The 21,682-nt window shown below is 39.8% G+C and overlaps 5 protein-coding genes across 5 annotated transcripts; 2 read left to right on the top strand and 3 right to left on the bottom strand.

Annotated features, from left to right (window-relative positions):
- Nucleotides 1–6,580: 6,580 nt before the first annotated feature.
- PAAG_08187 (hypothetical protein) lies at nt 6,581–8,614 on the top strand (the record flags this gene model as incomplete). The annotated part of the gene is made up of 5 exons (XM_002789887.2): nt 6,581–6,887; nt 6,949–7,499; nt 7,573–7,650; nt 7,711–8,485; nt 8,550–8,614. 5 exons carry the CDS (start codon nt 6,581–6,583, stop codon nt 8,612–8,614), a joined length of 1,776 nt encoding a protein of 591 aa, XP_002789933.2.
- A 5,473-nt stretch (nt 8,615–14,087) lies between these two features.
- Nucleotides 14,088–16,460, bottom strand: PAAG_08184 (T-complex protein 1 epsilon subunit; the record flags this gene model as incomplete). Its single annotated transcript, XM_002789884.2, has 10 exons — nt 14,088–14,132; nt 14,212–14,300; nt 14,376–14,556; nt 14,631–14,768; nt 14,854–15,502; nt 15,562–15,851; nt 15,926–16,009; nt 16,075–16,168; nt 16,247–16,295; nt 16,373–16,460. 10 exons carry the CDS (start codon nt 16,458–16,460, stop codon nt 14,088–14,090), a joined length of 1,707 nt encoding a protein of 568 aa, XP_002789930.1.
- Nucleotides 16,461–16,895: 435 nt separating this feature from the next.
- Nucleotides 16,896–18,081, top strand: PAAG_08183 (heterochromatin protein HP1; the record flags this gene model as incomplete). The annotated part of the gene is made up of 6 exons (XM_015846443.1): nt 16,896–16,902; nt 16,975–17,236; nt 17,298–17,340; nt 17,402–17,884; nt 17,977–18,002; nt 18,063–18,081. 6 exons carry the CDS (start codon nt 16,896–16,898, stop codon nt 18,079–18,081), a joined length of 840 nt encoding a protein of 279 aa, XP_015701107.1.
- Nucleotides 18,082–18,991: 910 nt separating this feature from the next.
- Nucleotides 18,992–20,897, bottom strand: PAAG_08182 (hypothetical protein; the record flags this gene model as incomplete). The annotated part of the gene is made up of 5 exons (XM_015846442.1): nt 18,992–19,861; nt 19,928–20,233; nt 20,312–20,552; nt 20,617–20,702; nt 20,766–20,897. 5 exons carry the CDS (start codon nt 20,895–20,897, stop codon nt 18,992–18,994), a joined length of 1,635 nt encoding a protein of 544 aa, XP_015701106.1.
- A 295-nt stretch (nt 20,898–21,192) lies between these two features.
- On the bottom strand, nt 21,193–21,444 carry PAAG_12512 (hypothetical protein; the record flags this gene model as incomplete). The annotated part of the gene is made up of 1 exon (XM_015847991.1): nt 21,193–21,444. One exon carries the CDS (start codon nt 21,442–21,444, stop codon nt 21,193–21,195), a length of 252 nt encoding a protein of 83 aa, XP_015702394.1.
- Between the last annotated feature and the right edge of the window lie 238 nt (nt 21,445–21,682).

Genomic DNA, 21,682 nt, shown 5'->3' with positions numbered 1-21,682 from the left:
GAATGAACCACACTGAAAAAGATGCTAACACCTGCAATATTAAGATAGATTTCATGAGACTGTGTTGAGATATTCGATTATATATATCAGCTGCTGGACAGAACACTGTCTTAACAAATATAAGATATTCTGCAAATAATACTCAAGATTTATGAAAAAAAAAATAAGAGTAAGAATAAGAATTTGAAGACTAAAGACAAAGACAAAGATAGGAAGTTTAAGCAGAATAGTAACAACATGAAAAAATATGCTATTACTGTCAGAAGACAGAGCATCTTATAACTAACTATTAAATAAAATATTCAGAAAAATACTTTATAGATCATAAAAGAAAGAATAAATATAAAAATAATAATAAAAACAGTACTGCTTCAGTTTATAATATTATAAAGTAAGTATTTTCTGCGAAAGAGATGATTTATTCCAGTGGTGCAGTGATAGAGAATATCTGAATTCTAGACTCTAAATCAGAAGCTCATACTATACTCCTGAAGGATATTGTTGAGATTATGTCTTAAAGAATGAATATCATGTTGAAGATGGCAGATAGATCTACAATATCAGTAGCAGGTGTAGAGAGAGTATGCATTTCAACTGAGAAATCAGATATTGAACTGAATGATATCTGTTACATCTCAAAGCTGAAGATCAACCTAATGAGTTTCAGAAAACTTGTACACAAAGGTTATACCTTCAAAAAATTGATATATGGCAATAATTATTCAATATTAATAATATCTTCTGACAGAATGACAGGTTTTACAGTGCATTTGAATGAAAAGAATATCTATATGATAGAGAAATCATCAGTATTAAGAGATTTGATTCATTTTGCAATATCAAATGATGATTTTAAACCTGTATGTGTCTTGCAATCAAATGATGATTCTCTAATAGAGCTGCTCAAAGGGAATATCAAGACTTTGAAATACATAATGGCATAATGACATCAAAAGCTGAGTCAATTAAACTCAGTGAATATATCAAGAATGACTGCAGATTCTAGACTAGAAATGTGAATAATAGATTAAAGAACTTTGTCATTCTGCAAGATATATATGCAAGCAAAAATAATCTGTTTACTCTTTGTCTCAATGAGTAGAGCTGTTAAATCAGCAATGAGATTTTTTGTGAACCTTGCAAAAGAGGGAAAAATACTATGTGATGAAGAAAATCTATCTACTGAAGAAAATGCAAGATACTGAATGAGAATTACAAATGATATTATTTACTTTAGATGAATTATTCTAATTATCACAAAAGCAGAAATCACATCAGTACTCATGAGCTTCATTGACATGATTGAGACAACATCTCAATAACCTATAGAAACTCTGCACTGGAATGATAGTGAAAAGTTCAAAAGTGATGATCTCAAGATGTTTTGCAAGAATAAGAGAATAGTGTATAAAATGACAACTTCAAATACATCTCAATCAAATGACTCTGCAGAATATATAAACTGATTAGTGGTGAATAAGATAAGAAATCTACTATTTGATAGTGAACTTGTCAAAAAGCTTTAAGATAAAATAATATAAATAGCTATAATATTGATAAATATATTCTCTATATTAACAAAGATTTTTGAGTGCAAAGATGATAGTTCATTGACATCTTTTGAAGTTTGAACAGAGGTTCAATCATCAGCTCATTGAATCTGCAGACGAGAATGCAAAATTTATAAAAAGAATCTGAAAATAATAAATAAGCTCACAAATAAAATAAATGGCAAAAAGTAATGATTGATGAGTTATCAAGAATTGCATTAATACTGTATATGAGACTCAAAAGAATGCAAATTAGAGATTGTTAGAGATGTTATTTTTGATAAAGATCTTATCACAAAATCTGTTTCTGTAAATACTATAAGTGAAGCTATTGAGATGATGAAAGAAGACATCAAACTGTCAGAAAAATTAAATATTATTGATTCTCTAAATGACTGATATCGTTATCTACTAAAACAACTAGCAAAAGATAAATTAAAGATTCTGAAGATATTGATTAATGATAATCTAAAGAACATTATTGATCTGATCTATATGCTTAATGAAACAAAGCTAGTTAAAGATAATAAATCTGAGATATCTATCAGTGACACAAATTCTGTCTTGAGTATATTTATAAATTACTCAAATAATCTGACAGAAGTAAAGAAAAGCTTAGATTAAATCACTAACTTGAGATAATGAGAAAAGAAGTTAAAACATTTAAGAATAATAAGATATATATTATTACTGAGAAGATGCCTGAGATGAATGTACTGGTAAGCAAATAAGTATTTGATCATAAGTTGAATAATAGAAGTAAAATAATTTGTTTTAGAGCTCACTGAGTAATTAGAGAATTTCTGCAGCAGCAGAGCATTCACTACTTCAAGTTCTATACTACAGTCATCTCAGAGCCTACAAGTTACTCTCTATTTATTATATCAACTACAAAAGGTTAAAAATCAAAGTTGATTAACTATGTATTAGCATTTTTGAATAATGTACTGCTATAGAATGAAATGATCTATATGCAGTTATCTACAGGCATTAAACATAGAATAGAGGGATTGATAAGTCTTCTTATACAGAGTTTATATGGCATAAAGCAAGCTACAAAGATCTGATATTTTGTGATAACAGAGTATCTCACATTACTGAGATTCAAAATTTCAAAATATAATAAAAGTTTCTATTTCATTCTATCTGTAAGATCTATCTAACACTGTATGTTGATGATTACAAGATTATAGACCTTAAAGAGGCAGAATTAAATTGAGTGTTGAGTGAGATATAAAAGAAATTTGATACAAAAGATGTTGAAGAAGACAAGTTTTATCTTGAAATAAAGATCAAATGCAAGTCAAATGATGACTTAACAGTCTCACAGATCTACTATATTGAAGAGATTCTTGAAGATTTTGAAATGAATAAGATTAACCTCACTGATATATCTATGATGATAGATATATAACTTGAATTCATCTCAGAGAGAAATGATGAATTGAAAGTTGAGTTTATAGCTACAAAATATTATCAGGGGCTTAGATCACTCCAATATCTTATATCAAGTACAAGGCCAGATTTAGCATTTGCTGTGAATTATCTGTTAAAGTTCAACTCACACTCAAATAAAGACTACTGTGTGACTCTGAAGCACATTCTTCACTATGTAAAGAAGATAAAAGCCCTGAGGATAGTTTATAAAAATGAAGAAGATGATAGAAACCTACAACTAGTTGCTTCTTATGATTCAGATTGAGCAGATGCAGACTCTTAATATAAATCAACATTTGACTATATTATCATGATTAATAGATTCTCAATATCATAGTGCTCACAATATCAAACATTAACTGCAAAATCAACAATAGAAGCAAAATATATCACTATTAATGAGGCTGTATGTAAGCTTATTTGATTGAATAATATGCTGCAAGATGCAGATTTGATGAAAAAGAAGTCAAAGATCTGTACAACATTGCAGATAGATAATAAAGGTGCCATTGATCTGGCAAAGAAGGAGTCCTTGACAAAAAGATTTTGTCATATAGAGATTTGTTACCATATACTTTATGATCTAGTTGAAAAGGGAGAGGTGAAGCTCTCACACATAAATTCTATGATGAATAAAGTAGATAAATTTATAAAGTCTCTGCCAAAGCCAACTTACAATGAATTTATAAAGAAAATAGGATTGATGGAGGTCTGGTCTCATTGATGAGAATAATTGATTTTATACAGTTTTGTAGCCTCCAAGGAGGTGTAATGAGAATATAAGTTAGGAGAATAATTATATACTTTCTTTGCAAAGTTATAGTACAGAGGTATAATAGAGCTTTTCTTAATAGAGAAACTAGCATCTGATTCCTGTATTTAATTTTTATTGCGGATTTAAGGGTATTCAGTAAAGGATATGGCAGAGCTTAAGCTCACTGTGGCATGAGAAGGTGTTGAAGGATTCTCTAGCTACATAAGGTCATATGCATCTATATATTTATTAGTTGTAGCTAGCTCGCTTAGAGTCTCACAATGTAACAAAATTGATAACAGTTCTCTAATACTTTCAACTCTATATTTTTTTTACTAATATAATAGTATTATATATAATCAATTGATATCTCTTCTCTATTCTCTAATTAAATTTTTATACTAAGTTTATTAATTATATTTATATAAGAATTTTATCTTTAGTTTAAAATACTATTATATATAAATCTATTATTTTAATATTCTTTTATAATAATAGAAGTACTGAATTCATACTCTATAAATAATAATTAAATATTTTTTTTATTTAGTTATTATTCATATAGACTTATTTCTTTTATCTATAAAGATTATTTATTAAATTAAAAATTTTTTTAATAAAAATCAATATTTAATTTTTTAATTGAGTATTTATATATATAATTTAAATATATAATTTATAAATTAAAGAGAAATAAAAAATATTATATAATTTTAAAGTAGTTTTAATAATATAATTTTTAAATAAATAGATTACTTAAGTAAATAGATTATAAAATTATCATATTTCAACTAATTAGATTTTAAATTAAATTATATCAATATTATATTACTCAATTAAATTAAATTAAATTATATTATATTAATAATATTTTATTCTTATATAATTAAAAATACTATAATTACTAGTATATAAAGTTTATTGATATAATATAAACTTAAATAACTGAGTATTATAGAATTAAATAGCTATATATTCAATAAATATAGTAAATAAAATAATAAAATTCTGAACTTTATTTTTAGTTATATTTTTGATGTGTTGAATTTGATATCTAGATCTACTCTACTTTTACTTCTTTATTTTATTTATATTAAATATATTCTAATATTATAATGATGTTGATTATGCTATATTTAGATAAAATTTATTTTAATATATTGATTGACTCAATTATAGCTACTTATTTTTTAATTTTCAAACTGTAAAAACTTTATCTAGCTATAGTACTTAGTACTAATAATCATTTTAAAAATAGTATAGAGTTATATTGTAAAATCAATCTCATCAAAGTTATATATAATTTTTACTCAGTAATTATATTTTTTAAAATTTTAAATTAAATCTGAATAAGGTTTAAATTCTTATATTTAATTTGATTATAATTATTATATCTAAAATAGTATATTTAAAGCTTTAAACAGTATATCATTAGATTTGACACTCAGTTCTTATCAATATAAAGAAAAATAGTGATAAAGATAATGAAATTCTATATAGTAAAGAAATAATTAATTATATTTTTAATAAATGCTGACTGTAGATAAAATTTTTATTTAATTTAATTTAGCACTCATTTAACTAATCTATTCTCTTTAGTCTAAGTTAATTTGATTGAATTTATATATAGATTCATGCAAGTAGTCTGATCGTTGAGTTGATAATTTAAAATATAGAATGATATATCAAATATATATACAGTTACATAAATTGAAAGTATTTTTTCACTATTTTTAAAGTATTTATTATAAGTTCAAGTCTCTCCTCTCTCTTAAGAGAATTTAAAGTGTTTTTATTATGAATTAATGGCATAATTGCGCATTGAAGTGAATGAGTAGTTAAATGAAAAAATATTTGAATTAATGATTCACTCACTTGAATGATCTGCTCACTTGAGAATCATATTAGTTGTAATTTACTGAGCTTTATAAGCTTTAATGATTAATAAAAGTCTGACTTGTTTTGATTAGAAGTTTTTTTAGTGAGAATGATTGACATACTGAATTTTTTAATAAGCATGAATGATTTAATGAAAGTGATCTGATAGATAATATGATCTGATAGATAATTACATTATAATCAAGAAAGAAAATAAGCTTAAATATATTTAAGTAGTATTTATTGAACTAGACATTCTTACTTAACACTTAATTTTTACTACTACTGATGAATTATATTATATTTAATTCTATCAGTTGATTATTAATATAAAATGATTTCTGAAATGGTGTAAGTTGCAGCTGCAGCTTTAAACAGAGAAAATAGTGACATTTCTGTTTATTTAATGGACTTTTTTAAGTAAATATTGTAAAGTGTGCTCCTTTTAAGAAGGTGGTGAAGATAATTTCCATTAAGTTGAAAGGTCAAAAATTCGCCTGGTGGGCCACTCAAGCGGGGTGGTCACCTGACGGGATGTAATCTATTTATAGAAAGAGTAAACAGAACCTTGACTTCTCCAAACTTTCTCAATGGCAAGACAACAGGCCTTTCACGTGGATATGTATGAAGGCATCAAGGGCCGTTTCCACACGCCAAAGGTTCATTTTATTGTTAAGACAATATGTGGAATGTGATGGGTAATTCCTCTGATACTATTCTGGTTCTCTTCTCCGGTTTTCCATCATATGGGGCTTGGAGAACTCAGCCGTCGTTCAATGTCCTCTACCCCGCTAAACAAAGCAGGGTTCCATGTTTTACTCGAAGTTTATACAGACACATATATAGCATGACTCCACCAGTTTTTGCCTAATATGTCTATCATATTGTATTTTAACTATAGCTGCATGCTTCATAGCGGATTGCCTTGTCCTCTCTGCGTTTCTTGAGCTTATGCGCCAAAATGAGATTCAAAAACATCATCAACAGAGATGATCTAGAGACTGAACGACGGCAACCCGTACCTTGGATTGCCAATCCGACTGCTCCCCCATCCTACCGACAAAATGGCCAGATCATCCCGGAGGACAAACTTGAAACAGGCCCTGACGCGACAATAGCTGATAGTAAAGCGAAGAGAGCATGTACCGAGATCAAACTCCCGCTCTTCAAGAAGCGTAACGCGGCCCCAATCGAGTTGTTCTATGATCTATTCTTCGTCGCCAATCTTTCAAGTTATACATCGACGCATGAAATCAATACCTCCTCAAGTTCGTACCCTCAGTGAACACTTGCAATTTCTCGAAAATTGGTGTTGACAATGTTTCCCAGATTTGACGGCCTATGTAGGTTACATTTCGCTACTGTGGTTCGTATGGCTTCAGAATACCTTTTTCGATCTTCGGTTCTACACCGATTCCGTTCTGTCGAGATTATTCACAACTCTGCATCTTGGAGTTATGGCTGGCTTCGCTATTCTGGGACCTAACTTCGACCCCTCTACTCACTCAACAAGCGGTCGTGAGTTCCGGAACATGAGTCTTGTCCTCATGACATCTCGACTAATCCTGACCTTCCAATATGTCTCCATCATCTGGTACATTAAGGGCTACAAGAGGACGGTTTTTCCAACCCTGTTAGTTATCGGGACTCACTTCCTTACCGCAATGGCATATTTAGGCCTAGCATTCACTTTTACCAGAACTCGCCGGCATTCTGCTTTCCTTGCTTGGTATGTCATTGGTGCTGTGGAGGCTATGTTTATGATTTCTATATCGAGTTTCTGGAGGCTTCTTAGTTTCAAGGGAACGGCAATTGTTGAGAGATTTAACGGTATGACACTGATTGTCCTGGGAGAAGGGGTTGTTGGGATGGCCAAAGCAGTAAGTCTCCTAGTTTCGGTTGATTAGGAGAGTTAATTGAAAAATAACTTAACACGGACTGACACATGTTTAGGCTACTAGAATAGCTCAAGGTGCAGCAGATGTTACCAAGACTTCCATTGGCTTAATTATATGCTACATCCTCATTATCGTAGGTTCCCACCCAATAACTTACAGGATATTGCTGTGCTCTTAACAATATATGATACAGTATTTCATGTACACAATATACTTCGACCAAATCTCAGAAGATCGATTTGGCAGTATACGCCAACAAATATGGGCATTCTTGCACTTCCCACTACACATGGGAATTCTTCTCACCATTGAGGGGAGTCGCGGATGGATTTTGTGGAGTGTTTCCAACCAACTCATCAATCTTGCCACTGCCAGAGCCGACGCTGTTTTTCAACAGACTGCTTCATCGCGAGGCACAACACCAGGAGAAGACTTGGTCGATAGTCTAAAGCTAATTGTCACATTCGTATCCAACCGTCTCCGTTCACCCCAGCAAGCACCGAATTTCAAACCTATATATGACAGACTCCTCAGCATTAACGTGGATGATCCGAACCGAGAGAAGGATTTATCGGACCTTTACAGGGAGTTCTTCAGCAAATTGTACCTCTGGGTCCTGCGTACATTCGGCATTGACCTGCCAGCGTTAAACGGCTCGGGGCGCGAAGTTCTCTCGCAACAGAATAAGCAGGTTTCCGTGAAGTTTCACGTGCTGTTCGCATACTTCTTCATTGCGGCTGGGGTGACTCTAATATTCCTTGCGTCCCTGCATTGGTTCGGCAAAGCGCACAAAACGCGTGGCGAGGTGTTATCCATCATCATGACAACGCTATTCGGAACGGGGTTGGCGCTGATTTCACTATTCATTAAAGTTGAAGAGCGTGCTGGCCCAGGAGGATCGACGCCGTATACCGACTTCTTTGAGAGTGGGTGGATTGTGCCGACTGTGGTTTTTACCTATGGTCTAGGTAGGTTTCATGTTTAACAGATACCCTGGAATTTAAATCTGCTAATTTCTGTAACTTGTCATAGTCATCGCAACCGATTGTTTTATTGTTTGGGTATCGCATAGACGATGGAGGAGGCGAGTAACATAGGGGATTCCCGTTGCTGCATTCACTCGGAGTTTGAAGGGCGTCTTGTAAGAGCATTTTGGTTTGTTTGCCATTGATTGAAGAGATATCCCACCGGTACGTGTTACATTAATCACAGCTATTTCCATACTCGGGCACGTAGCGAAACATTGTCCAAGCCTTAGCATTTCCAAACTTTCCCATCCTGTAGAATAAGGAAGAATCTCCTTGGCATGCAAGGAAAACAAGTCAAAAGAACAGCTTGAACAGCTCTGGTCAGTCTTAAGCAACGTTTTTAGCATCTAGCTCAACTTGCGGTTTCTTTCAATCTCGCATCTTAGTATCGTGCCGTCTTCGGGATGTTTCGCGTTCGGCGCATCTCACAAATACAGGATTAGTATCGTTTCATTACCTGCTCATAGTTTTAGAGACGGCATCCTGCATCATCTCAAAGAATAAAGTAACCGATGATTTCGTCACCCATCGGATTCAGTTCATCACTTCTTCACCTGAAACCCCGTTTCTTAGTTAATCCAGCCAAAGAGAAGCATATCAGCAAAGCACGAACAGTGCAGCATGTGATTTTTTTATTCCCCACCAGACAGACCACCTGGACAGCTCGCGACAGCGGAAACACAGCTCCCTCGGATCACACCGTGCGATATGAAAAGAAGTCATTGTCTTCGCGAAAGCGGTCGGCGTGGCAATTCTCCAATAAAGAGAAACCGAGAAGGCCTTCTTATACGCCTCCTCTTGATGCGCAGCCTCTTGCGAAACAACCATTGTTCTGATCATGCCCGCCTTGATCAGCAAATGGCGATTCAAGCGTACCCTTGGGTCAGACCCTGATCTTTGAGAACAAACTGCCCACATATGGCAATGTTCCTTGTGGCAGCGCCCTGGCTCTTGGGAAGGGTGTGATATCACATTCTTCCGAACGTATCTCGTTTGCTACGTAGGTACAGGGATGGCGAGTAAAACGAATGCTTACAGCAAATAAACTTGAATGACTGACTGGGTGTTTACTAGGGGGGTTATGAATTCTGTGCTGGCTTATTGCCCTTCTACTCAATAGGTACGTTGATGACTGAATCTCACCCGGACGCCCTTAGTATATTGTGGACGAATCATGTTAGCAGGAAAATTTTTAACGTCTGCAATGCTGGACACGGAAGCGACAAGAAGAAATCATTAGGATCGCTCTAGTACTCCGTGCTTGAGCTGATTGCCATTATGAAGCAAAGCTTGAGCGGTTCATCTGATTGCTTGCGTTGGCGGTGTGCCCCTGGTGACAAGCTTGCGTAGTTTGAATATATGTATTTTTGGAATTTTACATTTAAATGCAATTCGTCTCCAGACAACACAAAAAGAGGCATCTAAATATTTTTTGCGTTCCACGGACAAGCTGTGATTCAAGTCTCGGTTATGCAGAAGCTTGATTTCCACAACCCATCCCTTCGCTATGCCAATGAAGTGCAAATCTACACTGAGATCTCTACTTCTTCAGATGTCCAACATTTCATTTGCTAGAGACTGGTCTATTGCTTAACCAGGTCATTTACTTTATCTCACCGCCTTGGATTTTTGCACAAACTTTTAGCAATAATAGAGGAGGACCAATCTAATGGGGGCTGCCAATGTTACCGGGATCAAGTATAGCACCCCCAAGCATATCAACTAGCGGACACATTTCTCAGTACTAGCGGAGACAAATGGTCCCAGGATTCTGAGCAAGTTGACGACTTTGTGCTTGCACTGTCTGTTATTGTGTCATTGAAAGAAACCTTCTGATGCGAACTGAGGATAAAATCCTGCGTACTCTGTGTAATCATGATGCAGTTTGCATAGAATTTGCACAGTGCAACGCACCCAAGTCCATGACTCTACGGTAACTAACTGGTTTAGCGGCCACAAACGGCGTAAACTTTCCTTCAAAAGACGGCCGCACTCGATGGGGATCTAGACTAGCAAAGCAGTGAAAACTCTCTCATTCAAAACTCATGGTGGTGTTGCTGAGCAACAGGAAACGGGGAGGAAGTCTTTTCATACACAGCCCGTTTGGAACCGCGCATCAGGGGTTGGTATCTTAATCTTAGTGTCCACGTTCTAAAGCACCCGGAAAAGCCTACAAATTTCAGCATGATACCCAGGCCGCCCGCCATTTGCAGGGCTAGCACCGCGGAACATGGAGTCTAATGTCCGAACCTGGTTCTTGGGACGCGCTAAAGGGACGGACGGGACCAGTTGAGAATAATAATAGAGATGGGCACTTCGAGACTTCAGGGACGGATGAAAATCAAGGTGGAGAAGGGGTAAAGGCTAGAGCAGCAATCCCCCCAATTTCTGAAATATCACCCCAAGTTCACATCTGAGGCGAGACTATTTATTCCCGTCGCTGTCAAAGATGATGGTCCTGAGTTTGTCGGAGGTCAGTTTACTAGCTGTATAGTAACTACCTTAGACTTGATACGAGAAGGATTTTCACTCATCAAGTTTATCAAGTTTTCCTGTATCGGCAAGAAGTCATATGGCAAGTGTAGAAATTTGAGTTCGTTTCCTCTCTCCATGTTCGTGTATAATCAGGTGAATCTCAAGTGGTCTGCCCCGTACAAAGGTGAAAGCTATTGGCACTAACTGGGGGCGACATGCGAGTATGAGGATGCATGTTTTGAAGCTCCTTGGTTGGCAGGTCTCCAGTTCATTTGTTGACGGCTGCATCCTTGGGCGAACCTCAAATCGGCATAACCCCGAGCTCAGGTCAGAAAAACAAATATTCGCTGTCGTTTCTCCATGAGAAATATTCAAATGTGTTTTGGTATGGAACCTAGATTTTGCAAAATTCATTGGGATTTATACGGAGCGTACGATTCAGTTAAACATCCAACGTCTTGTTACCCATGATACTCATTACACCATCGGGCTTGTATGTATTCAGCCACGGTACATAAACGATTACGCCGTGAAATACAGAATGGTTATACGGAGAAGATCTAGAATAAATAATGCTGTCACGAGCAGCAAGTGACGTGTTGAAAGTTTTGCTTGCTTGATCTTGGTTGGAGATGGGCTGCATGACTTTCCGATTCACCCCTTTTCAGGTGTGTTTTCTTAAGCCGGAGAGAAACCCCCCCGCTAACTGGCCAGCTCCAGGATAAAGAGCACCTAACGGACACTAGCGTGAGCGGAAGCCGGGAAACATTGCTCTAACAGAGACGGTGCACTTCAAATCCAGGGCAACGGGCTACGCTGAAGTCTTGACGATAGTTTGGGCCCACAGGCCGCAATGATGCCCCACGGAATGGAGTTAGCCAAATGATGAGCTGTAACCCCGAGATACAGCGCAACAGTGCCAGGAGAGATCGAGCAGAGGTATCACATGGAGGGGCCCGGGCTGCTTTTTGATGGATGCTATCACACGGGGGATCTCTCATTGCCCTCTCCATTTGTCAATATGGGGGGTTCAATACCCCTTGGATCTTGGGAAAGGAGACGATCTAACCAGCAGAGGCTGAAAGGCGCTAACTAGTTAAATAGTTGTTACGCTGATTATCATCGTCTGCAGATAGTCTTCTGGGCTGTCCTGTTAAAGATTATCCGCCTGTTTCTCTCCCACCAAGTTCATGTATTTAGCCAACCTTCATGTCCTTCAAGGCTCCCTCGTGCTCTGACAATGGATCCTCGAAAAACACAACTTGCATGTTGCGATCTCTGGTAGCACCGGTTTGGCGCAGGATCGATGATTACAACATTCAGCTAGCCGAAGATTTTCAACTGCGATCCTCTCCATGGATGCGCCGCTGCTCACCTGATTTGTTTCCCGGGCTTTGAAACGCCATACAAATCCCGAAAGCTGCCATCTGAATTCACCTCATCATGGAATTTGAGGGTTCCAGACCCTACCATTGATAGTCTTAACGATAACTCATGCGATGATCTACGCTTGGCAAGGGAAGGCAGTGGATTTGTTTAACGAGTCCGCCAGTGCCGCTCCCAACGCCGGGTCAAAGCAACTACTTGAGCCACGCTATGGACCCAAGAACCCATTGTTCTGGATTCCATGCCGTTTGGACAGGTGCCTTGAAGAAGCTGGGAAGTTGTGGACAGATCTCCGTGACGTTGATGCAATCGCGAAGAGGGAATCCTTTACCTTTTGGGGCATGGTCGCGTTAAACTGAAACGAAGGCAACCTTCATTGCCGCCTCTCAGACGGAGATAACGGTTACCATGAATCGACGGCTGGCTGGTGGTTTCACTTTTGCTGTGGAAGAATAAGGGGTGAATTTTGTGAGGAACAGTAATAACAACTAATTATCATTGCTACGTAGCTTGTAACTACATAGTCCAATAATTTAATTACCTTTAGTACGACCAGGGCATGTGGTCGATCTCTGATCCATACTCAGCTGTGCATGATCATGAATTCTGGTATGTATGGGGCGGTATACTGTATTTGCATTATTAGCTACACCTCTTTGGAAACCAGAAAATTGGAAATAAGAAAATTGGGGGTCCAATGGCCTAGTGGCAATAATGGATAGACAAAAAGGTTACGTCTCGAACATTTTGAACATTGGTCAAACCATTCAAAGACAGGCCCATCTATTGCGTTGTCCTTGCTCGTACAGACCCTCTTCTTGGTGAGTATAGCGGTGAGAAATTGAAGTTTGCCCAATTTTTAAGAATGAGGTGTTGAGAGCCGATAGGGATTCGGGGCAGAATAAGTTCTAGCCGACCGTTCAAGATGATCATGGATGTGTATCAATTCCGGCTTAAGTGCATATTTTGCTCTGCAATTATATTCAATATATTCTATTTGAGGAAGAGCGTATTCCCAGGGCATGTCCTTGAGCGGCATTTTTCATGCAGTGTAGCCTAGTGCAAGTGCCCGAACACCTATGCATTACATGCACGGGATTGCCTGGGTTGTGTCTAGGTAGCGAAAACATAGATCCTGATTGACAGGAGATTCGCAATCATTTTATCTCGGATATGTCACTGATTTCAACTTTCGTCTGGGCCAGAAATGTAGTATGAAATTCCTGAATTCAGCCTGCCGTCGTGATATATTGAGGGAAGGATGGAGATGCAGCCATGAAAACACAACAGAGGTAGAATCGAACCTGGCATGCGGTTTATGGCAGAGCATAAGGATATCTCTGCTGTTGCCAGTTGATAATCAGGAGAATAGCTGCTGTGTGGTGATTGTTGTCGCCAAGGTCGGATATCGGGCCGATCCTTTCAATGGAACCTACTGTATGGTTGATAAAGTGAGAAACTAGAAAGAAGCTTGCATAGCTGGAATTGGGGTAGAATAGTTTTGCATTACTCTATCTCAACTGTGTATTTTTATATTGTTCTACCGTCAACATTATGCAAAAAATATTTCACGAAACTGTCACCACGGCGGTTTGAGCGTGATCTTAAATACTTTTCCCCACCCTTAACACAGGATACATTCGAACCAGAAGCCGGTGAAGGAGCAGAACAGTAAGATAATCTAATATTCCTGTTCATCATCACCAGCAATAATGACATTGTTGACCTAAACATTCAACAGAGTTAGTGTTGGGGATTAGGACAGATTATCAGCGGCGAGCTGTGGAAACGGAATAGTAGCTTACTTTCAAAACCAAACGACAAAGCTGAGTTGCGAGGAGAAGTTGTTGCCGTTTGCTAATTAAAGGGTCGATAACGAAATGTTGTTTCATGTCTTTAATGAGCAGTGAATTGATTAGTTTCCGTCTTTTTAGGGGATACAATATTCTGGCAAGGGAGGCAAACTTACCGTTGCTTCCCGTGTTCATGCAATCAACTCCGAGGTTGGAATTATTTTCCTTTAGTTGGCGAGATTTGAGGGCAGCCAGAGTTTCGATAGGTCTGAGGCCAGAATTTTCTGCCAGGGCCATAGGGACAGCATCTAAGGCATCTGCGAATGCACGCATGGCATATTGGACGAGCCCAGGGTTCTAGCGGATGCGAGGCAAAGAAGTCCGTCAATGGTTGGCAAGTATAACTAGATGGTTTAATACGAAATTCGTACCTTGACAGCAGCTTCCTCTACAGCAAGAGAACAAGCAATTTCCGCGGCACCGCCACCGTACACAACACGGTTATCGCGTACAAGATTTCTCACGACGCAGAGAGCATCGTGTAAAGATCGTTTGGCCTCGTCGACAATCTGTGAGGTGGATTGTAGGTGAATTAGTGGCTAGCTTTTTGGCTGGAAGCCAGGACATTTTTGGGATGGAGGAGGGTTATCGTACCATCTTGTTGCTGCCACGAAGAAAGACCGTTACAGCACGGGTGTTCGCACACTCTTCAATTATCAGCATCTTCTCCCTGGTTGTTCCGAAGCTCATTTCCCGTACAATGCCGGCAGTCCCTAGTTTCTCTGGGCTCAGATCCTCAAACCGAGGCACAATCCTTCCGTTGGTAGCGATGGCGATTAATTCAATTTCTGGTCCACCTACCCATCGGACCGCAGGCAGGTTGTTCTGCAAAAGAAGATGGTTTGCTTCGTCGTCAAAGCCCCACTGGCAGATGACAAGGTTTGCACCAGTGTTCTTGAGTTTTTGGATCATTTCCGTGAATTTATCTGTCTCGTATGCTTGCAACTTCTTGAATTCCTCAACACTCGTTATGTCAAGTTTATGCTTGGTTTTGGGCTTGGGAGGTTCAAATGCACACGTCAGAATGGCAAGTTTGGCATCCCTAACTTCGTCAGGCATTTGTGGGTGGGAGAAGTCCTTGTCAACAATGACACCCTTAACAAGGAGCGAGTCCTCGAGGGAGCCGCCAACTTTGCCATCAACTTTAATAAGTTCGAAGTCGACATCTTTTCGTTCCAAATCTGCGACGGAGAGGACTGCGTCTACAGCCATTTCTGCGAAATGGTCGTGTGCTTTCGAAACTCTGTAAATTGTCAGAATAGAAAACCCATGTACTGACAACGGGCATGGGATGGAACATACATCTTGCTCCCCAAACTAGTTTTAGCAACTTTCATTAGATTTTCCCGGTCATCCCTTGAGAATTTAATCTCGTCACATATGCGGTCTAGCTCTGCAACAGCAACCTCACAGGCTTCATCGTAACCATCAGCTATTCTTATAGGGTGGATTCCCTTGTCGATTAAATCTGCAGCCTGCTCTAAAAGGGCGCCTGCCAGGACCACAACTCCAGTTGTTCCATCTCCAATTTCGTCATCTTGGGATTTTGAAAGCTCAACCAGAAGCTTGGCAACATTGTTTGATATCTCCATCTGTCATCAAATGTTAATTAGCAACTGAGTTTATTATGTGCAGTTTGGAAGCACAGTTTGGAAGGAGGATGGACCTGGGAGAGAATGGTAGCTCCGTCATTTGTGACGGTGATATCTCCATCGGGAGAAATGAGAATTTTATCTAGTCCACGCGGGCCCTGGGAATTTATTTTAGAATATTTAAGTAAATCAAGGACAGTAAACTGAAGGTAGGCCGGCGTACCAGGGATGTTTTCACTATGTTCGCGACTGTCTTTGCCGCAAGAATATGTGATTTGACCGCTTCAGTCCCGCTCTGCCGTTTCTTCTTTCCTTGACTGTAATATCATTCGTTAACAACCTGATTGTATTGATCCACCGCGTGAATTATACTTCCAGAGTCAGTTGTTACATACTCTCGAACAACGATAAAAGGGCGCCCTTGCTCATCCTTTACAACGGAGGCTGTACTCAGTCAGGGGCAATTTGTCAGAATTATGGAGGTCTTGGTAGCTAGTTTGGTGGTTGGGTCGGCAATTCACCTTGGGACATATCGAGGTCTGCTCTCAGGTGATAAATTAGAAATGTTTTAGAAGTATCAAGGAGGGGTAGGAACATACGCATCGCCATCTTGAAGGTGTACCGCTAGGCGGTAAAACTTCTTCACCTAAAAAAATCAGTAGTAAACAGGGAGCGGGGTTCTCCGGAAACTGAGAGTCCGTACGTTTGATTTGATATAACTAACTACCAACAACGCGGTGAAATAAAAATTAGATTACATAATCCAAGTCCACATCCCGGAGCTCCTGTCCCAAAGAGGTTTAGTGCGGACGATGTTTCTTCCAACGCGACCGTCTCAAACTTCGCGACATTCTTCGACGGTCAATCAATATCCAGGGGCCAAAGGTCCATTGAGCTTGACGAAGTACTAACAGGTTTATTATTTTACTTTCCGTCTCTACTGCTGGCTTTGATCTGGCCGTGCCATTTCGATTTTTAGACACCGATCCTGTCAGGCGCATTAACCTGAGTCGACCGGTTTATCGCCGTGACAACCTGAAAAAGATGCCGCGTGAGCCCCCACAGCGCGCCATCCTGAATTGAGTGCTGTGAACCTAAAGCTGATCGTGATTTTTCTCTCTAGCTGCACTTGAATATAGTGAAGATGAATCTGTAGGAGAGTCAATCCCTTTCAATGATGGTGAGGAAGAGGAACGGACCGCCAAGAAGAGGGACGCTACTCCTGTAAAAGATGCGGAAGAGGAAGAAAACGGCGAAAGCGGCGGCGGTTATGGCGATGATGAGGAGGAGGTGGTGGTGGTGGAGGAGGAGGAGGAGCGGGGGGAGGGGGGGGACGAGGACGAGGACGAGGATGAGGACGAGGATGAAGACGTGGAGGAAGACGTGTAAGCAATGGCATTGTGAAGACTGAAATTATGGGTTCTAATGGGTCTTTTGTCTTTTCAGATATGTCGTTGAAAAGATTATGGGACATGAGTTTGCCAAAGATGTCGGTGATACGAACCCCTCCCAACTCTATACGGTCGTGTTCAGAGCTGAGAAATTTTTAGGGCGCCCTGCTCCTTCTGGTTAAGTGGAAAGGTTATGAGAACCCGGAGGATCAGACTCTAGAACCAGAGAAAAATCTACTGTATTTCTTCCAACTGACCCCGCTCTCAAGTCGCAAATCTTCTAACCTCATGTTCAGAGAAGACACACCGGAAATAGTGGAGGAATACTACTTGAAGATTGGTGGACGCCCTGAAAAGCCATCAAAGAAACGGAAGTCCCTTGCCGAGTCCTCTACACTGTCGCGCGACACAGCCTCCAGCAAAAGATCTAAAAAGTCTCGATCGGTGGATGGAACCCCCGAGATGGAAAATAACGCTGCGAATTGGATGCCAAAAACGAAGAACTGGGATACGCAAGTCAAGTCTATCGATACCATAATGCGCGATCCGCCCACGGGCAACCTGTTTGTGTACCTCAACTGGAATAATGACAAGAAAGCGAAAGTATCGATCCAACAATGTTATGAGAAGTGCCCACAAAAGGTATGCAGTGTCCCCTTTTTTCTCTTGTTGGGGGGGGGGGGTGGTTCGAATATCATATGACCATGAATTAATAAACTGACATCGTCTCACAGATGCTGCAATTCTACGAACAACACCTGTATGTCCCATCGTTTGCTCAGTTATCGAGCCACATCGTTCTGTACTAACCCTGATATAGCGTTTTCAAGGATGCTTAATTCCATTGCACCCCGTTTTCTTAGGTTTTTTTTTTCTTCCTTTTGATTATAATCATGTCGCAAAAAAAAAAAATATTCGCACTTTGGATATGTTATATCATGTATTTCTTCCTTCTTCCTTCTGCCTTGGGACACATTGAGTCACGTTTTGTAGCGAAGGGGCAGAAATTCATCCTCCCCATCCTCCCTTTAGTATATCTACCATGTTATCTGGAGTTTTTCGTTTTCTATTCTAACCCACAAGACAGAAACCGGATGGCGTTCTTTCCGCGTCGTATCACTTTTGATAAATGATTCTGTCATCACGAAAGCATTCTTTCAATCCAGCGTGTTCTTTTATGTTTTTTAGCCCTGGTCTGGTAATTGGTTTTTTTGTTTTCTTCTTTTTTTTGGTGCAGGAAATCTCTTAACATTCGTATTTTATCTTTCTTCGTAGGACAAAACTGAATTATTCGAGAAACTTTTGCCTGTTTTCCATAACTGTTGTGTGGTCGAGCTTTTCTTATATCCACGATTCCCCCCTTTTTATTTTATTTTTCTAACTGCTAATCTCCTGACAATTGTTTTTCTTAGTTTGACAGGGCATACACTGACGAACTGCGCATTAAGCAGCTCAGTTTGATTCAATTTCCCTGGGGCTAATTGATGAGTGCCTATCGATCCTGACTGAATGATATTGCCCACGATGTAGCTATTTGAAGATGAAGGATCTCTTCACAAAATTAAAAGTGCTCCGTATGTGGCTGAGTTATATCTCATCCCTGCCACTAAGTGCATCGACAGTTGCTGAATGTATCGTACCACACAAGGGAAAACATGACAGGTAGAATTAAGACAGACAAGGGAGTCAAATACCACAAATCTCGCATATCATAACAAACTACACTTCTTCAGTGAACTATGCAAATTGTCATTTAGCCAACTCCCCCTTCCGCATCACGACCTCCCTTCGGGCCATTATATACTCAAACCTCGCATTGAACAGCTCATTACCATGCTTCTTAATTAGAGTTTGAATACACCTCGAGTCAGCCGCATCCAACCACTCATCGTCTTCCTTAGTCCAAACCCCCCTGATATTGCTGGGTATCCCTTTGCCCGCTGCCATGTGCTCGAGCACAGTCTCCGCTAGATCGGGATCCATAGTTGTGCATGCGAGTGCATCAAGGACTTGGTGTTGGCTATATGCTTTGCTGCCTGTGACTTTGGAAGAGATCCATTCATCCATTTCCTGGATGGCTGCTTGGTCTTCTGATGAGGTGTTGTTATTGGGATATGTAGGTGCACTGATAGCGGGCGTTGGCCGTGGCGTTGGCGAGCCGTTGAATTCTCCCCGGCGATTTAGGACTTCGGGAGGTGTTCGGCACTGGACTTCCATTGTGTCCTGTTGGAATTTTGGCGCCGTTTCAAATGGTTCTTCTGGAACTGATACGGAGCGGTTCTTGGGCATGGAATGTTCGTTCTTATTAGAATATGGAGAGTTGGATTCTGTTTGTGGGCTTGCTTTTTGAATGAGGGGTTGGCGAGAGTTTGGTGATCGTGATATTGATGTTATTGGATTATTAGATTGTTGGTTTGTAGCGGAAGGCGATATCGTCTTTTGAGGGATAGACTCGGCGGCTCTGCGTTTGCAATTCTGAGAGGAGCCAGATTCCACGGCCGCGGAAGGAATATCGGCGGCATTCCGGCGTCTTTTGCTGTCTTTCGATCGTTTTGCGTTGTATTCTGGGAGAACAACGTTATCGAAGAACGACTTCCATTCTTCGACAGATTTCCCGGTCTATCGTAAGTTCTGGGTTAGAAATACGTAAAAAGAATGTACGTATTCAGATTCTGAGTTTCATACATTTTCAGCAAACAGTGACCAAGCTTCATCCTCTTTCCCCGGTTCAATATTCAAAACATCTTTCACGTGGTTGAGCAGCTCTTCTTTATCCTCGCTCGTAAAACTTTCATATCTCTTGCTGTCAGACTCAGGGATTCTGGTGTTGAGCACGTCCCTTTGCTGGCCACCCTCGCTCGTTGTTCCGCCTGCAGGCCCACGGGCAACTGTTGCAGTGCTTCGTTCCCGATCCGGGGTGACAGGTCTGGGCCGATCCTTAACCCTTTTTAAATAGCGATCACGCCATGATTGGAAAGTATGCTGCGGGTGCTGAACTCAAGTGCCATTTTAGTTATATATATATTTCAAAGTGGTTAATTGACAGAAGAGTGTGATGATGTGAAGTACCTTTTCTGCAAGCTGCTGGTATATCTTATTTCCAGCTATTTGTCCACCGTTTTGCTCGAAGGGTTTCACCCAATCATATAAGATCTGGTCATCTTTCGCAGTAAATGTAGATCTGTGGCCCTTTGGCCGCGTAACGGAACCCACTGGGCGAATATAATCGGATGGTGGGCCGGCACGGTGGTCATCTAGATTCTCCAGCTTTCCTTTCTGAATGGACTTTTCAACAAACTGAAACGAGGTTCTATTAACATGTTATCCAGGCGAACAACAAACATAGCGATGTAGAAATGAATGGGTCCACAAACGAGCCAACAGGGTTACCCTGTTTCAGATGATCAACAAGGAGCACATCGGCATCCTTTTCTAAGAGTACTACTTTCCCGCCGTTGGCCTAGGAGCTGTCAGTATTTCCATGCTAAGCACAGCTATGCAGTACATTTGTATACAAGCTTACTTCAATAATCTGTTTTATCCATGATCTCGATGGGACGGTCCTAGACAACCAAAATGTCAAGTCTCTGAACAAATCACCGGATTCTTCATTTGGGTTGGAGGCATCTGAATAGGCGACAGCAGGGCATTCCATTCCGTAAACGTGCTTTCTGAGAGGGAAGTCCCGTTCATATCGCAAAGGGCTGAGTATGTCCGTTGCTGATGGATAGTGATTGACTTCATTCACTCTTCTTGTCTCCAGAGGTTGGGCAGTTGGAACGTTGAAGCGCCAAGTCACGTGGCGATAAAGCAGCCTTTATCAAATCCGGTCCAAACACGGAAAGTTACTCCGAGCCAGAATCATTTCCATCGCTCGGGAGCGAAGCCTCAGCCATAATTAGCCAGCCCATGAAATGATTGCCGTTCGTTGATTGAATCAGCCAACGGGTTTAATCAGGTCTCCAAATGGGCCTTTGAAGGCCCAGACCCCCAACCGTTGAAGTATCTGGAATTGCTGTTGCTAGCCGCCGTTTGACTTCAGCACTCTCGATGTGCCCCTGAGGAGTTAGGACACAAACCATGGGAGCCCTCCGCAATCTAGGGCTCGCAGTGCTTGCGCTGTCCTTCTTCACTTTCGTTGCTCTGTTTGGGAGAATTCCCGCCCTGAGGTATTTGCTACTTTTTTTAATATACTTATCCATGTTAAAATCTTAGGTTCTTATAGGCTGAATTCTTTTCTTTTCCTTTCTTTTCCTTTCCTTTTTTTAGAAAAACTCCCATTGGATTCTTTCATCGCGTGATCTGGATATATTTCCCGAAGCTCCTCCAACTGATCGATGGCGTTCTTTTTGGAGGCCGAGTCTCACAGTCGGGCAGCCGTCTGGGGCATTATTTGATGCATGAAAATCATCCCTTCGTATTGGTATGTAGTTATTCAAC

The sequence above is a fragment of the Paracoccidioides lutzii genome, assembly GCF_000150705.2.
Source record: "Paracoccidioides lutzii Pb01 unplaced genomic scaffold supercont2.30, whole genome shotgun sequence".
NCBI classification, from domain to species: Eukaryota; Fungi; Ascomycota; class Eurotiomycetes; order Onygenales; family Ajellomycetaceae; genus Paracoccidioides; species Paracoccidioides lutzii.
Note: the sequence above shows the minus strand (reverse complement) of the source record. Positions and strands in the feature narration are given on the sequence as shown.